A 12,813-nucleotide genomic window follows, 5' to 3' on the forward strand; every position below is an offset into this window, starting at 1 on the left:
AAAAAAAAAATATCGCATCATGTCAAAGTTCATATTTTGCACGTGTCCCACAACATGGCAGCCCGCAGTTTCTTCTAGTCAGAAGTGAATTGCCCATAAGCAAATATTATTTGTCAGAGCTGTAAGAGCAAAAGTGAAGGTAACTTTCTTGTTTGCTCTTCTGTATAGTAATATCCTAGGCTAGCCGTTCTTTTCAGTGCTAAATTATGCTCGTGCTTTTGTTAATTTGCTTTGCTAAATCTCAGCCACTTTGCTACACTCACTGTAACTGTAACAACTCTGTAAGATCTGTAACTTCCTTGGTGCATACCTAAAGAAAGCAGTGCAGAAATAGTGCATGTCTGATATGTGTATTTTCAAATGTCACTTATGAAATGCAGACTGATAGTCCAGATGAAGCATACTTTTGTTAATGATGTCAACTATCCCCCCAAACAGAACATGACAGATGTTGGTGACATCCCAGTGGTTGTTTCTCCATCACTGAAAGAGGAGACGACATCTGACCCCAAAGAAGATGCAGTAGATGGGGTGAAAACAGATGAACCCAAAGAAGATGCAGTAGATGGGGTGAAAACAGATGAACCCAAAGCTGAAGGTGGAGGAGAAGAAGCAGCTTCTTCCGACCCTAATAATCTTTACCGCTACGTCCAAGCGGACCTCTTCACCTCTGAGATCTTCAAAGTGGAGATCCAGAACCTTCCCAAATTCATCGGTTTCAATGACCTGAAGAAGTTCCTAGAGAAGCATCGCCTTAACCCACACAAGATCAAACTGTTCGGGAAGCAGACGTTTGCCTTCGTCACCTTTAAGAACGAGGAGGAGAGGGACAAGGCCATGAAGATGGTGCACGGCATGCAGTGGAAGGGCCGGGTGCTCAGTGTGCGCCTGGCCAAGCCCAAGGCGGACCCTATGCTCAGGAAGAGGGGGCGGGATGAGGCTGGGGGTGCCGGGCAGCCCCCCTCCAAGCGGCAGGAGGCAGAGGAGGATGAGGCACCCCTCAGCGTACAGATCGCCAACGTGGTGACGCCCCTGTGGAACGTGCCTTATGAGGAGCAGCTGAGGAGGAAGGAGCAGGAGGTGGAGGGGGTTCTGCAGAGACTGGCCAGGTAAAGAGACGTGTATAGGCCCATGCCATGTGTGGCTTCTGGTTCACTTCACAAGAATAGCCTCAAGTGGGGCATCGATAGGATTACTGCAGTCTATTGCATTATATCCTGTCTTATTATATCCTAACATGAAAGACACCACAGAAATGTACTAATGAGATGACTTCATAGTTTATAGATGACTTTAAGGCCTTTATCTGGTCCTTCCTTTGCTCTAATGAACGGAACAATTGGATGTCTTTATTTGAGTATGTCTTTAATAACAATTGCCTGCAGAGAAGTGTGTTACTCAAACTACACAAAGGAAAACTGACTGTACATCATGTTATTATGTCCTCCCCTTTTCTGTTCAGAGAAATAGGCAACACCAACAAAGCGATGCTGCCCTGGCTGTTTGTGCAGAAGGAGAAGTACAAGAGAATGTGTTGCCCTCTGGAAGACATTCGCCCATCTCCGTCTCAGGTACAATGCCATACTGTAGAAACCTCTCTCTGAGTACTGTTGTTTTAAGACCCCCAGGATGTTATATTTAAGCAATAAGGCCCGAGGGTGTGTGGTATATGGCCAATATACCACGGCTAAGGGCTGTTCTTATGCACAACGCAACACGGAGTGCCTGGATTTAGCCCTTAGCTGTGGTATATTGGCCATATACCACAAACCGGTTACCAACGTAATTAGAACAGTAAACAAGTAATTTTGCATCATACCCGTGGTATATTGTCTCGTATACCACGGCTTTCAGCCAATAAGCATCCAGGACTCGATCGACCAGTTTTTTTTAAATAAATAAATTTATTTCACCTTTATTTAACCAGGTAAGCCAGTTGAGAACACTTCTCATTTACAACTGCGACCTGGGCAAGATAAAGCAAAGCAGTGCGATAAAAACAACAACACAGAGTTACATATGGGGTAAATAAAACATAAAGTCAAAAATACAAACAGAAAATATATATACAGTGTGTGCGAATGTAGTAAGTTATGGAGGTAAGGCAATAAATAGGCCATAGTGCAAAATAGTTACAATTTAGTATTAACACTGGAATGATAGATGTGCAAAAGAATGATGTGCAAATAGAGATACTGGGGTGCAAATTAGCAAAATAAATAACAATATGGGGATGAGGTAGTTGGGTGGGATAATTTCAGAATGGCTGTGTACAGGTGCAGTGATCGGTAAGCTGCTCTGACAACTGACGCTTAAAGTTAGTGAGGGAGATAAGAGTCTCCAGCTTCAGAGATTTTTGCAGTTCGTTCCAGTCATTGGCAGCAGAGAACTGGAAGGAATGGCGGCCAAAGGAGGTGTTGGCTTTGGGGATGACCAGTGAGATATACCTGCTGGAGCGCAGACTACGGGTGGGTGTTGCTATGGTGACCAGTGAGCTAAGGTAAGACTGGGATTTGCCTAGCAGTGATTTATAGATGAGCTAGAGCCAGTGGGTTTGGCGACGAATATGTAGTGAGGGCCAGCCAACAAGAGCGTACAGGTCACAATGGTGGGTAGTATATGGGGCTTTGGTGACAAAATGGATGGCACTGTGATAGACTACATCCAATTTGCTGAGTAGAGTGTTGGAGGCTATTTTGTAAATTACATTGCCGAAGTCAAGGATCGGTAGGATAGTCAGTTTTACAAGGGCATGTTTGGCAGCATGAGTGAAGGAGGCTTTGTTGCGAAATAGGAAGCAGAATCTAGATCTAACTTTTGATTGGAGATGCTTAATGTGAGTCTGGAAGGAGAGTTTACAGTCTAACCAGACACCTAGGTATTTGTAGTTGTCCACATACTCTAGGTCAGACCCGCCGAGAGTAGTGATTCTAGTCGGGTGGCGGGTGCAAGCAGCGTTCGGTTGAAGAGCATGCATTTAGTTTTACTAGTGTTTAAGAGCAGTTGGAGGCTACGGAAGGAGTGTTGTATGGCGTTGAAGCTCGTTTGGAGGTTTGTTAACACAGTGTCCAATGAAGGGCCAGATGTATACAAAATGGTGTCGTCCGCATAGAAGTGGATCCGAGCTTCACCAGCAGCAAGAGCGACATCATTGATATACACAGAGAATAGAGTCGGCCCAAGAATTGAACCCTGTGGCACCCCCATAGAGACGGCCAGAGGTCCAGACAACAGGCCCTCCGATTTGACACATTGAACTCTATCTGAGAAGTAGTTGGTGAACCAGGTGAGACAGTCATTAGAGAAACCAAGGCTATTTAGTCTGCCAATAAGAATGCGGTGGTTGACAGAGTCGAAAGCCTTGGCCAGGTCGATGAAGACGGCTGCGCAGTACTGTCTATTATCGATCGCGGTTATAATATCGTTTAGGACCTTGAGCGTGGCTGAGGTGCACCCATGACCAGCTCGGAAACCGGATTGCATAGCGGAGAAGGTATGGTGGGATTCGAAATGGTCAGTGATCTGTTTGTTAACTTGGCTTTCAAATACTTTCGAAAGGCAGGGCAGGATGGATATAGGTCTGTAACAGTTTGGATCTAGAGTGTCACCCCCTTTGAAGAGGGGGATGACCGCGGCAGCTTTCCAATCTCTTGGGATCTCAGACGTTACGAAAGAGAGGTTGAACAGGCTAGAAATAGGGGTTGCGACAATTTCGGCGGCTAATTTTAGAAAGAAAGGGTCCAGATTGTCTAGCCCAGCTGATTTTAGGGGTCCAGATTTTTCAGCTCTTTCAGAACATCAGCTGTCTGAATTTGTGTGAAGGAGAAGCGGGGGGGGCATGGGCAAGTTGCAGCGGAGGGTGCAGAGCTGGTGGCCGGGGTAGTGGTAGCCAGGTGGAAAGCATGGCCAGCCGTAGCAAAATGCTTGTTGAAATTCTCGATTATTGTAGATTTATCGGTGGTGACAGTGTTTCCTAGCCTCAGTGCAGTGGGCAGTTGGGAGGAGGTGCTCTTATTTTCCATGGACTTTCCATGGTTTATAATAGGCCTACATATGGCTGCCTGCCCTGGCAACCTGGGGTGAACCTTTGCTGTCCCAGCCTGCATAGGTTTTCTGTGACTACATCAAGAAGCTGAAATCATTATGGGCTTTTTAGTTGTAGGGTTGATTTAACTAAGTCCAAATGCACTCTGGCATTTTGATCATCCTGCTGAAAATGAGTATCTCAGCTACCAGCAAGGGGTTTGACAACCTGGTGTCTTAACGAAATACATACACTAACTGCACTCCCTGTCTGGGTATGCACATGCTGAACTTTGACCTTAAACATCCCTTTGAAAAGAGTCGTCTTCTTCTTTCCCCTACTCTTATCATGCAGATTGAATACAGGAACAAGTGTGAGTTTGTCATTGGTATTGGAGCGAATGGAGAGGATAAGACCATAGGCTTCAGACTGGGGAAGTACAAAGGGGGTTCCTGTGCCGTGGTGGGACCTTCAGACAGCATCCACGTCACCACTGAGGCCAAGAGAGTGGTCAGTGAGTTCCAGAAATTCATCAGGTATTAATGACATCTTACTGAGAGGGAGGCCTCATCTCTGTCCTGCACTGATCCCGCCCTGATCACAAGACTCAATGTCACGTCTCAGTTAAATATTCTGTCCACTGTATCATATCTGCCCTATATACACAATTTGAGCTACATACTGGTTTTAGCATGCAACCAGAAGGAATCAAAAATAACGCTGCACATGGCAATACAGTAGCCTGGTGGCCTCAGATCTGTTTCTGCTGTATAGCCAACTCTTCTGGTTGTCAACTATATAGCTTCAACAGCTCTAGGACCACCAGGCTAGCAAAATGGGGGTGCTAGATGTACAGTTGAAGTTGGAAGTTTACATACACCTTAACCAAATACATTTAAACTCAGTTTTTCACAATTCCTGACATTTAATCATAGTAAAAAGTCCCTGTCTTAGGTCAGTTAGGATCACCACTTCATTTTAAGAATGTGAAATGTCAGAATAATAGTAGAGAGAATTATTTATATCAGCTTTTATTTATTTCATCACATTCCCAGTGGGTCAGAAGTTTACATACACTCAATTAGTATTTAGTAGCATTGCCTTTAAATTGTTTAACTTGGGATAAACGTTTCGGGTAGCCTTCCACAAGCTTCCCACAATAAGTTGGGTGAATTTTGGCCCATTCCTCCTGACAGAGCTGGTGTAACTGAGTCAGGTTTGTAGGCCTCCTTGCTCGCACACACTTTTTCATTTCTGCCCACAAATGTTCTATAAGATTGAGGTCAGGGCTTTGTGATGGCCACTTCAATACCTTGACTTTGTTGTCCTTAAGCCATTTTGCCACAACTTTGGAAGTATGCTTGGGGTCATTGTCCATTTGGAAGACCCATTTGCGACCAAGCTTTAACTTATTGACTGATATCTTGCTTCAATATATCCACATAATTTTCCTTCCTCATGATGCCATCTATTTTGTGAAGTGCACCCGTCCCTCCTGCAGCAAAGCACCCCCACAGCATGATGCTGCCACCCCCGTGCTTCACGGTTGGGATGCTGTTCTTCGGCTTACAAGCCTCGCCCTTTTTTCCTCCAAACATAACGATGGTCATTATGGCCAAACAGTTCTATTTTTGTTTAATCAGACCAGATGACATTTCTCCAAAAACTACGATCTTTGTCCCCATGTGCAGTTGCAAACCGTAGTCTGGCTTTTTTATGGCGGTTTTGGAGCAGTGGCTTCTTTTCCAAGTTGTTTAAAGGCACAGTCAACTTAGTGTATGTAAACTTCTGACCCACTGGAATTGTGATACAGTGAATTAAGTGAAATAATCTGTCTGTAAACAATTGTTGGAAAAATTACTTGTGTCATGCACGAAGTAGATGTCCTAACCGACTTGCCTAAAATAGTTTGTTAACAAGATATGTGTGGAGTGGTTGAAAAACAAGTTTTAATGACTCAAATCAAATTTTATTTACATTTTACATTTGAGTCATTTAGCAGACGTTCTTATCCAGAGCGACTTACAGGAGCAATTAGGGTTAAGTGCCTTGCTTAAGGGCACATCGACAGATTTTTCACCTAGTCGGCTCGGGGATTAGAACCAGCGACCTTTCGGTTACTGGCACAACGCTCTTACCCACTAAGCTACCTGCACATACACGTGTTTAGCAGATGTTATAGCGGGTGTAGCGAAATGCTTGTGAACCTAAGTGTATGGAAACTTCTGACTTCAACTGTAAATAATGTTATCACTTCTTTTGACCCATCATTTGGACTTTGTTTATCTAAACAGGACAACCCCATACTCAGTGTACAGCCCTGAGACATACGAGGGCCACTGGAAGCAGCTAACAGTGCGGACCACAAGGACCAAGCAGGCCATGGCTATGGTGTTCTTTAACCCACAGGTACAAATAAAACATGTTTCAATGTGGTTAATAATACATTATAAACTGGGTGGTTCGAGCCCTGAATGCTGATTTGGCTGAAAGCCGTGATATATCAGACGGTATACCACAGGTATGACAAAACATTTATTTTTACTGCTCTAATTACGTTGGTAACCAGTTTATAATAGCAATAAGGCATTGCGCCGTGCATAAGAACAGCCCTTAGCCATGGTATATTGGCCATATACCACACCTTCTCGGGCCTTATTGTGGTCCTCTGTAGTTCAGCTGGTAGAGCACGGCGCTTGTAACGCCAAGGTAGTGGGTTCGATCCTCGGGACCACCCATACACAAAAAAATTTATGCACACATGACTGTAAGTCGCTTTGGATAAAAGCGTCTGCTAAATGGCATATTATATTATTATAAATAAAGAATGTAATGATTCTTAGATCATAATGTGTACATTTCTGTACCACAGCCCAAACTTGTATTTATCGCTGGATTCTTTAGCTGAACAATATAAGTGTAGTGACTCTCCTTTCAAATCCTGTCATTTATTCTTGCTTTTTCTACTTTGCAGAAACTTGAGGAAAAAGAACTAAACGCCCTGAAGAGCTCAATGAAAGAGTATTTCACAGAGGGTGACGGGAAAGAGAGTGGTGTAACCGCTCTGTACTTTGTGTCAGAGGGACAAAGGTAAGATCATTAGAAAAACAACAATTTAACGGTGTGAGAATGCACATGGAAATGTTGTGATTGACAGATAATGTTGTGTTCACTAAGGCAATCCCCTAACCCGGAGGACTTGCCGTGTGAGCTGGTAGTTGGAGAGGAGTGTATTCACGAGGAGCTTCTTGGCCTGAAGTTCAGGATATCCCCCCATTCTTTCTTCCAGGTTAGTATCCCATGTCACGTATCGTAGCTGTAGAGTCTTCACCTATTTACTTACCATCTTCAGTCCATTTGGCATTGTTTTTTAAATTATATTTCATTATATAGAGATACTGTATGTTGTATTTCCTCCGCCATTTTAAGAGCCTCAAAGTTAGTGTCTCTGAGGTACAGCACTATAAACTCATACTACTCAAACTAAAATACAGTGGGTATTATAAGTATTCATACCCTTGGATTTCTTCACATTTTATTGTTTCAAAGTGGGAATAACAAGGATGTAATTGTCCTTTTTTGTCAACGATCTACACAAAATATTCTGTCAAAGTGGATGACAAATTCTAACGTTTTTTAAAGATTAATGAAAAATAGAACACTTGATTGATTAGATAAGTATTCACCCCCCCACATTTGGCAGCGATTACTGCTGTGAGTCTTTTTTTAAGTCTCTTAAGAGCTTTGCATACCTGGATTTTAAAAATTCTTCAACCTCTGTCAAGGTGTTGGTGGTAATATCTATACAGCAATTTTAAGTCAAAAAGCAGATTGAAGTCAAAACTATAACTTGGCCACATTCACTGTCTTCTTGGTAAGCAACTCCAGTGTAGATTTGGCCTCGTGTTGTAGGTTATTGTCCTGCTGAAAGGTAAAATCCTCTCCCAGTGTATTGTGTGAAGCAGGTTTTCCTCTAGGATTGTGCCTGTGCTTAGCTCCATTCCATTTCTTTTTATCCTGGAAAACTCGCCAGTCTTTGCCGATATCAAGCATAACCATACCATGATTCAGCCACCACCATGCTTGAAAATAAGGAGGCAATTACTCAGTGATGTGTTGTGTTGGATTTGCCCCAAAGATAAGGCTTTGCATTTAGGCCAAAAAGTGTATTCCTTTGCAGTTTTGTTGTTGTTGCAGTATTACTTTAGTGCTTTGTTCCATACAGGATGCATGTTTTGTAATATTTTCACTCTGTCATTTACAGTGCATTCGGAAAGTACTACTTTTTCCACATTTTGTTACGTTACAGCCTTATTCTAAAATGGATTAACTGACATTTGTTCCTCCTCAATCTACACACAATACCCCATATTGACAAAGCAAAAACAGGTTTTTAGAAATGTTTGCAAATAAAAAACTGAAAAACCTTATTTACGTAAGTCTTCAGACCCTTTGCTATGAGACTCGAAATTGAGCTCAGGTGCATCCTGTTTCCATTGATCATCCTTCAGATGCTTCTACAACTTGATTGGAGTCCACCTGTGGTAAGTTCAATTGACTGGACATGATTTGGAAAGGCACACACCTGTCTATAAGGTTCTACAGTTGACAGAGTTCTACAGTTGTCAGAGCAAAAACCAAGCCATGAGGTCAAAGGAATTGTCCATAGAGCTCCAACACAGGATTGTGTCGAGGCACAGATCTGGGGAAGGGTACCAAAACATTTCTGCAGCATTGAAGGTCCCCAAGAAGTGGCCTCCATCATTCTTAAATGGAAGAAGTTTGGAACCACCAAGACTCTTCCTAGAGCTGGCCGCCCGGCCAAACTGAGCAATCGGGGGAGAAGGGCCTTGGTCAGGGAGGTGAACAAGAACCCGATGGTCACTCTAACAGAGCTCCAGAGTTCCTCTGTTGAGATGGGAGAACCTTCCAGAAGGACAACCATCTCTGCAGCAATCCACCAATCAGGCCTTTATGGTAGAGTGGCCAGACGGAAGCCACTCCTCTGTAAAAGGCACATGACAGCCCGCTTGGAGTTTGCCAAAAGGCACCTAAAGGACTCTTAGACCAACCTGACATAGCTTGAGAGGATCTGCAGACAACAATGGGAGAAACTCCCCTAATACAGGTGTGCCAAGCTTGTACCGTCATACCCAAGAAGACTCAAGGCTGTAATGGCTGCCAAAGGTGCTTCAACAAAGTAATGAGTAAAGGGTCTGAATACTTATGTAAATGTGATATTTCAGATTATCATTTTTTATAGATTTAATAATATTTATAATGCTTTGTCATTATGGGGTATTGTGTATGGATTGTTGAGGGGGGGAAACAATTTAATCCATTTTAGAATAAGGCTGTAATGTAAAAAATTAGGAAAAAGTCAAGGGGTCTGAATACTGTCCGAATGCACTGTAGGTCATTATTGTACAATGTTGTTGATCCATCCTAAGTTTTCTCCCATCACAGCAATTGAACTCTGTAGCTGTTTTAAAATCACCAATGGCCTCATGGTGACATCCTGAGCAGTTTCCTTCCTTCCTGCAGCTCAGTTCAGAAGGATGACTGTATCTTCGATGTGTCTGGGTGGTTTAATACATCATCCACAGCATAATTACTAACTTGACCATGCTTCAATGTCTGATTTGTTATTGTTACCCATCTACCAATCACTGCCCTTCTTTATGAGGCTTTCGAAAAGCTCCCTGGTCTTTGTTGTTGAATCTGTGTTTGAAATTCAATACTTGACTGAGGGACCTTACAGATGTATGTGAGGGACAGAGGAATGGGTAGGCATTCTAAAATCATGTCAACCCCTATTGTTTCACACAGTGAGTCCATGTACACTGAACAAAAATACTGAGTTACAGTTCATATAAGGAAATAATTTAATTGAAATAAATTCATTAGGCCCTAATCTATGGATTTCACATTACTGGGAATACAGATATGCATCAGTTGGTCACAGATACCTTAAAATAAAGGTAGGGGCGTGGATCAGAACACCAGTCAGTATCTGGTGAAACCAACATTTGCCTCATGCAGCGCGACATATCCTTCGCATAGAGTTGATCAGGCTGTTGATTGTGGCCTATGGAATGTTGTCCCACTCCTCTTCAATGGCTGTGCGAAGTTACTGGATATTGGCGGGAACTGGAATACGCTGTCGTACATGTCGATCCAGAGCATCCCAAACATTCTCAATGGGTGACATGTCTGGTGAGAATGCAGGCCATGGAAGAGCTGGGACATTGTCAGCTTCCAGGAATTGTGTACAGATCCTTGCGACATGGGGCCATGCATTATCATGCTGAAACATGAGGTCATGGCGGCGGATGACTGGCACGACACAACGCCATACACACTGTCTGCCATCTGCTCGGTGCAGTTGAAACCGGGATTCATCCTTGAAGAGCACACTTCTCCAGCGTGCCAGTGGCCATCAAAGATTAGCATTTGCCCACTGAAGTCTGTAACGACGCCAAACTACAGTCAGGTCAAGACCCTGGTGAGGATGACAAGCACACAGATGAGCTTCCCTGAGACGGTTTCTGACAGTTTGTGCAGGAATTCTTTGGTTGTGCAAACCCACAGTTTCATCAGATCTCCAGGTGGCTGGTCTCAGACGATCCCGCAGGTGAAGATGCCGGATGTGGAGGTCCTGGGCTGGCGTGGTTACAGTTGAACGCTCCCTCAACTTGAGACATCTGTGGCATTGTGTTATGTGACAAAACTGCACATTTTAGAGAGGCCTTTTATTGTCCCCAGCACAAGGTGCACCTGTGTAATGATTATGTTGTTTAATCAGCTTCTTGATATGCCACACTTGTTGGATCATCTTGGCAAAGGAGAAATGCCCACTAACAGGGATGTAAACAAATGAGAGAAATAAGCATTTTGTGCGTATGGAAAATCTCGGGGATCTTTTATTTTGGCTCATGAAACATGGGACCAACACTTTACATGTTGCGTTTTATATTTTTGTTCAGTGTAACTTTTTATTATGTGATTTGTAAAGCCACATTTTACTCCTGAACTAATTTAGGCTTGTCTAAACAAAGGGGGTGAATACTTATGCAACTACTATATTTTAGTTATTACAATTGTATTAATTTGTAAAAATGTGTATAATTTTCTTTTCCCTTTGACATTATTGAGTATCCTATGTAGGTAAATGACCAAAAAAAAATCACAATTAATTATATTTCAATCCCACTTTGTAACACAACAAAATATGAAAAAATCCAAGGGGGATGAATACTTATGATACCCACTGTATGTCACGGACCAGGTGAATACAGGGGCAGCAGAGGTGCTGTACTCAGCTGTAGGAGAATGGGCCCAACTGGACAAGGACAGCACTGTGCTGGACATATGCTGCGGGACAGGAACCATCGGCATCTCCCTGGCTAAGGTACTACAGAGAACAAGAGAAATGTGTTCGTTGACTTATAAAGACATGGCATCCTACATACTTTACATGCAGGGTTGGGAGTCAATTCCATTTCAGTTAAGGAAGTAAACTGAAATGGTATTTAACACAACCCTGATTACAACTGTATGGATCAATCTGTATGGAAATGGAATAGTCCCTGTTGACACTGTGCCGCACACTGTGTCCTGCAGAGGGTGAGGAAGGTGATTGGGATAGAGATGTGTCAGGAAGCGGTGAAGGATGCCAAAGTCAACGCGAAGATCAATGGTAAGAGGCGTAATCAGATTGGTGCCTGGCGTCTACTGCCGCTTGACCAATGTGCCCAGGAGTTATGCCTGACATACAGTACATGTTCAAATCTAATATCCAAACTCTTTTGAATATTCCCTGACCTCTGCCTAATCAATCCATTTGCTGTAGTGCCATGAGAGAGAACCTGACTGTGACTGAAATGTTTCAGGGCTGAGTAACATTGAGTTCCACTGTGGAAAGGCTGAAGACGTGTTCCAGATGGTGCTCAACGCTGTCGTGTCCCCCAGCATCACAGCTATCGTGGACCCACCCAGAGCGGGTTTACGTATGTTACAAAATATACTGAAGCTTTTCTTCCACACACAATCAGTTTGTCCGTGCACTGTATATTTCAATTGAGTGAAAGGACATACAGTAATTGATTGTCTACAATCTAGATTCAAAGGTCATTCTGGCAATCAGAAGAGCGGAGCATCTGAAAAGGCTGGTTTATGTGGCATGCAATGCCAAGGCAGCCATGAACAACTTCATAGAGTGAGTAATAATACCCTGTCCTTTTTCATTCTGCACTTGCAGGCCATACATTCAGTATGTCTTCTCCATGGGGATTCTGGTTCTAAATTCGATCTCTGTGTAGTCTGTGCAGGGCTCCCTCCAACCGTGTACGTGGAGCTCCGTTCCGTCCGGTGCGGGCCATGGCTGTGGACCTCTTCCCCCAGACCATGCACTGTGAGATGCTGCTGCTCTTTGAGAGGGTGGACTACAGCTCCAAGAGTAGCAGTGAGAAACCTGAAGAAATGACCCAGGGCACTAGCGAGAAGCTGGAAGAGACAACCACCACAACTTAATACTACAACCTTTGACCCTTTCCAGTCTCACTATCTGCTCATTTCAAGTTAACGGTTTTCTACTTACTGGTTCTACACGTTAATATCCAATAACATTTTCCATATGTGGATTCTGTAGTTCTTATACTGTACCATTTAGGGGCAGGATAACATAACACTGCATTTGTTTAATACTGCCTTGGTTATCTTGATGCGTAATAATATTGTTTTACAACTTAAAAATAAAAAGATCCCAGTAAAATAAGCCCTTGTTAATG

The 12,813-nt window shown here is 43.2% G+C and overlaps 1 protein-coding gene across 1 annotated transcript; it reads left to right on the forward strand.

Moving 5' to 3' along the window:
* The first annotated feature begins 28 nt into the window (after nucleotides 1-28).
* On the forward strand, nucleotides 29-12,800 carry trmt2a (tRNA methyltransferase 2 homolog A). The gene is made up of 12 exons (XM_041835755.1): nucleotides 29-139; nucleotides 439-1,109; nucleotides 1,463-1,571; nucleotides 4,379-4,560; nucleotides 6,319-6,433; nucleotides 6,999-7,114; nucleotides 7,202-7,313; nucleotides 11,313-11,435; nucleotides 11,648-11,723; nucleotides 11,917-12,033; nucleotides 12,146-12,242; nucleotides 12,346-12,800. The coding sequence occupies exons 2-12, from the start codon at nucleotides 442-444 to the stop codon at nucleotides 12,554-12,556; spliced, it is 1,926 nt and encodes a 641-aa protein (XP_041691689.1). The 5' UTR covers nucleotides 29-139; nucleotides 439-441; the 3' UTR covers nucleotides 12,557-12,800.
* The last annotated feature ends 13 nt before the right edge of the window (nucleotides 12,801-12,813 follow it).

This window comes from Coregonus clupeaformis, chromosome 18 (genome assembly GCF_020615455.1).
Source record: "Coregonus clupeaformis isolate EN_2021a chromosome 18, ASM2061545v1, whole genome shotgun sequence".
NCBI lineage: Eukaryota > Metazoa > Chordata > Actinopteri > Salmoniformes > Salmonidae > Coregonus > Coregonus clupeaformis.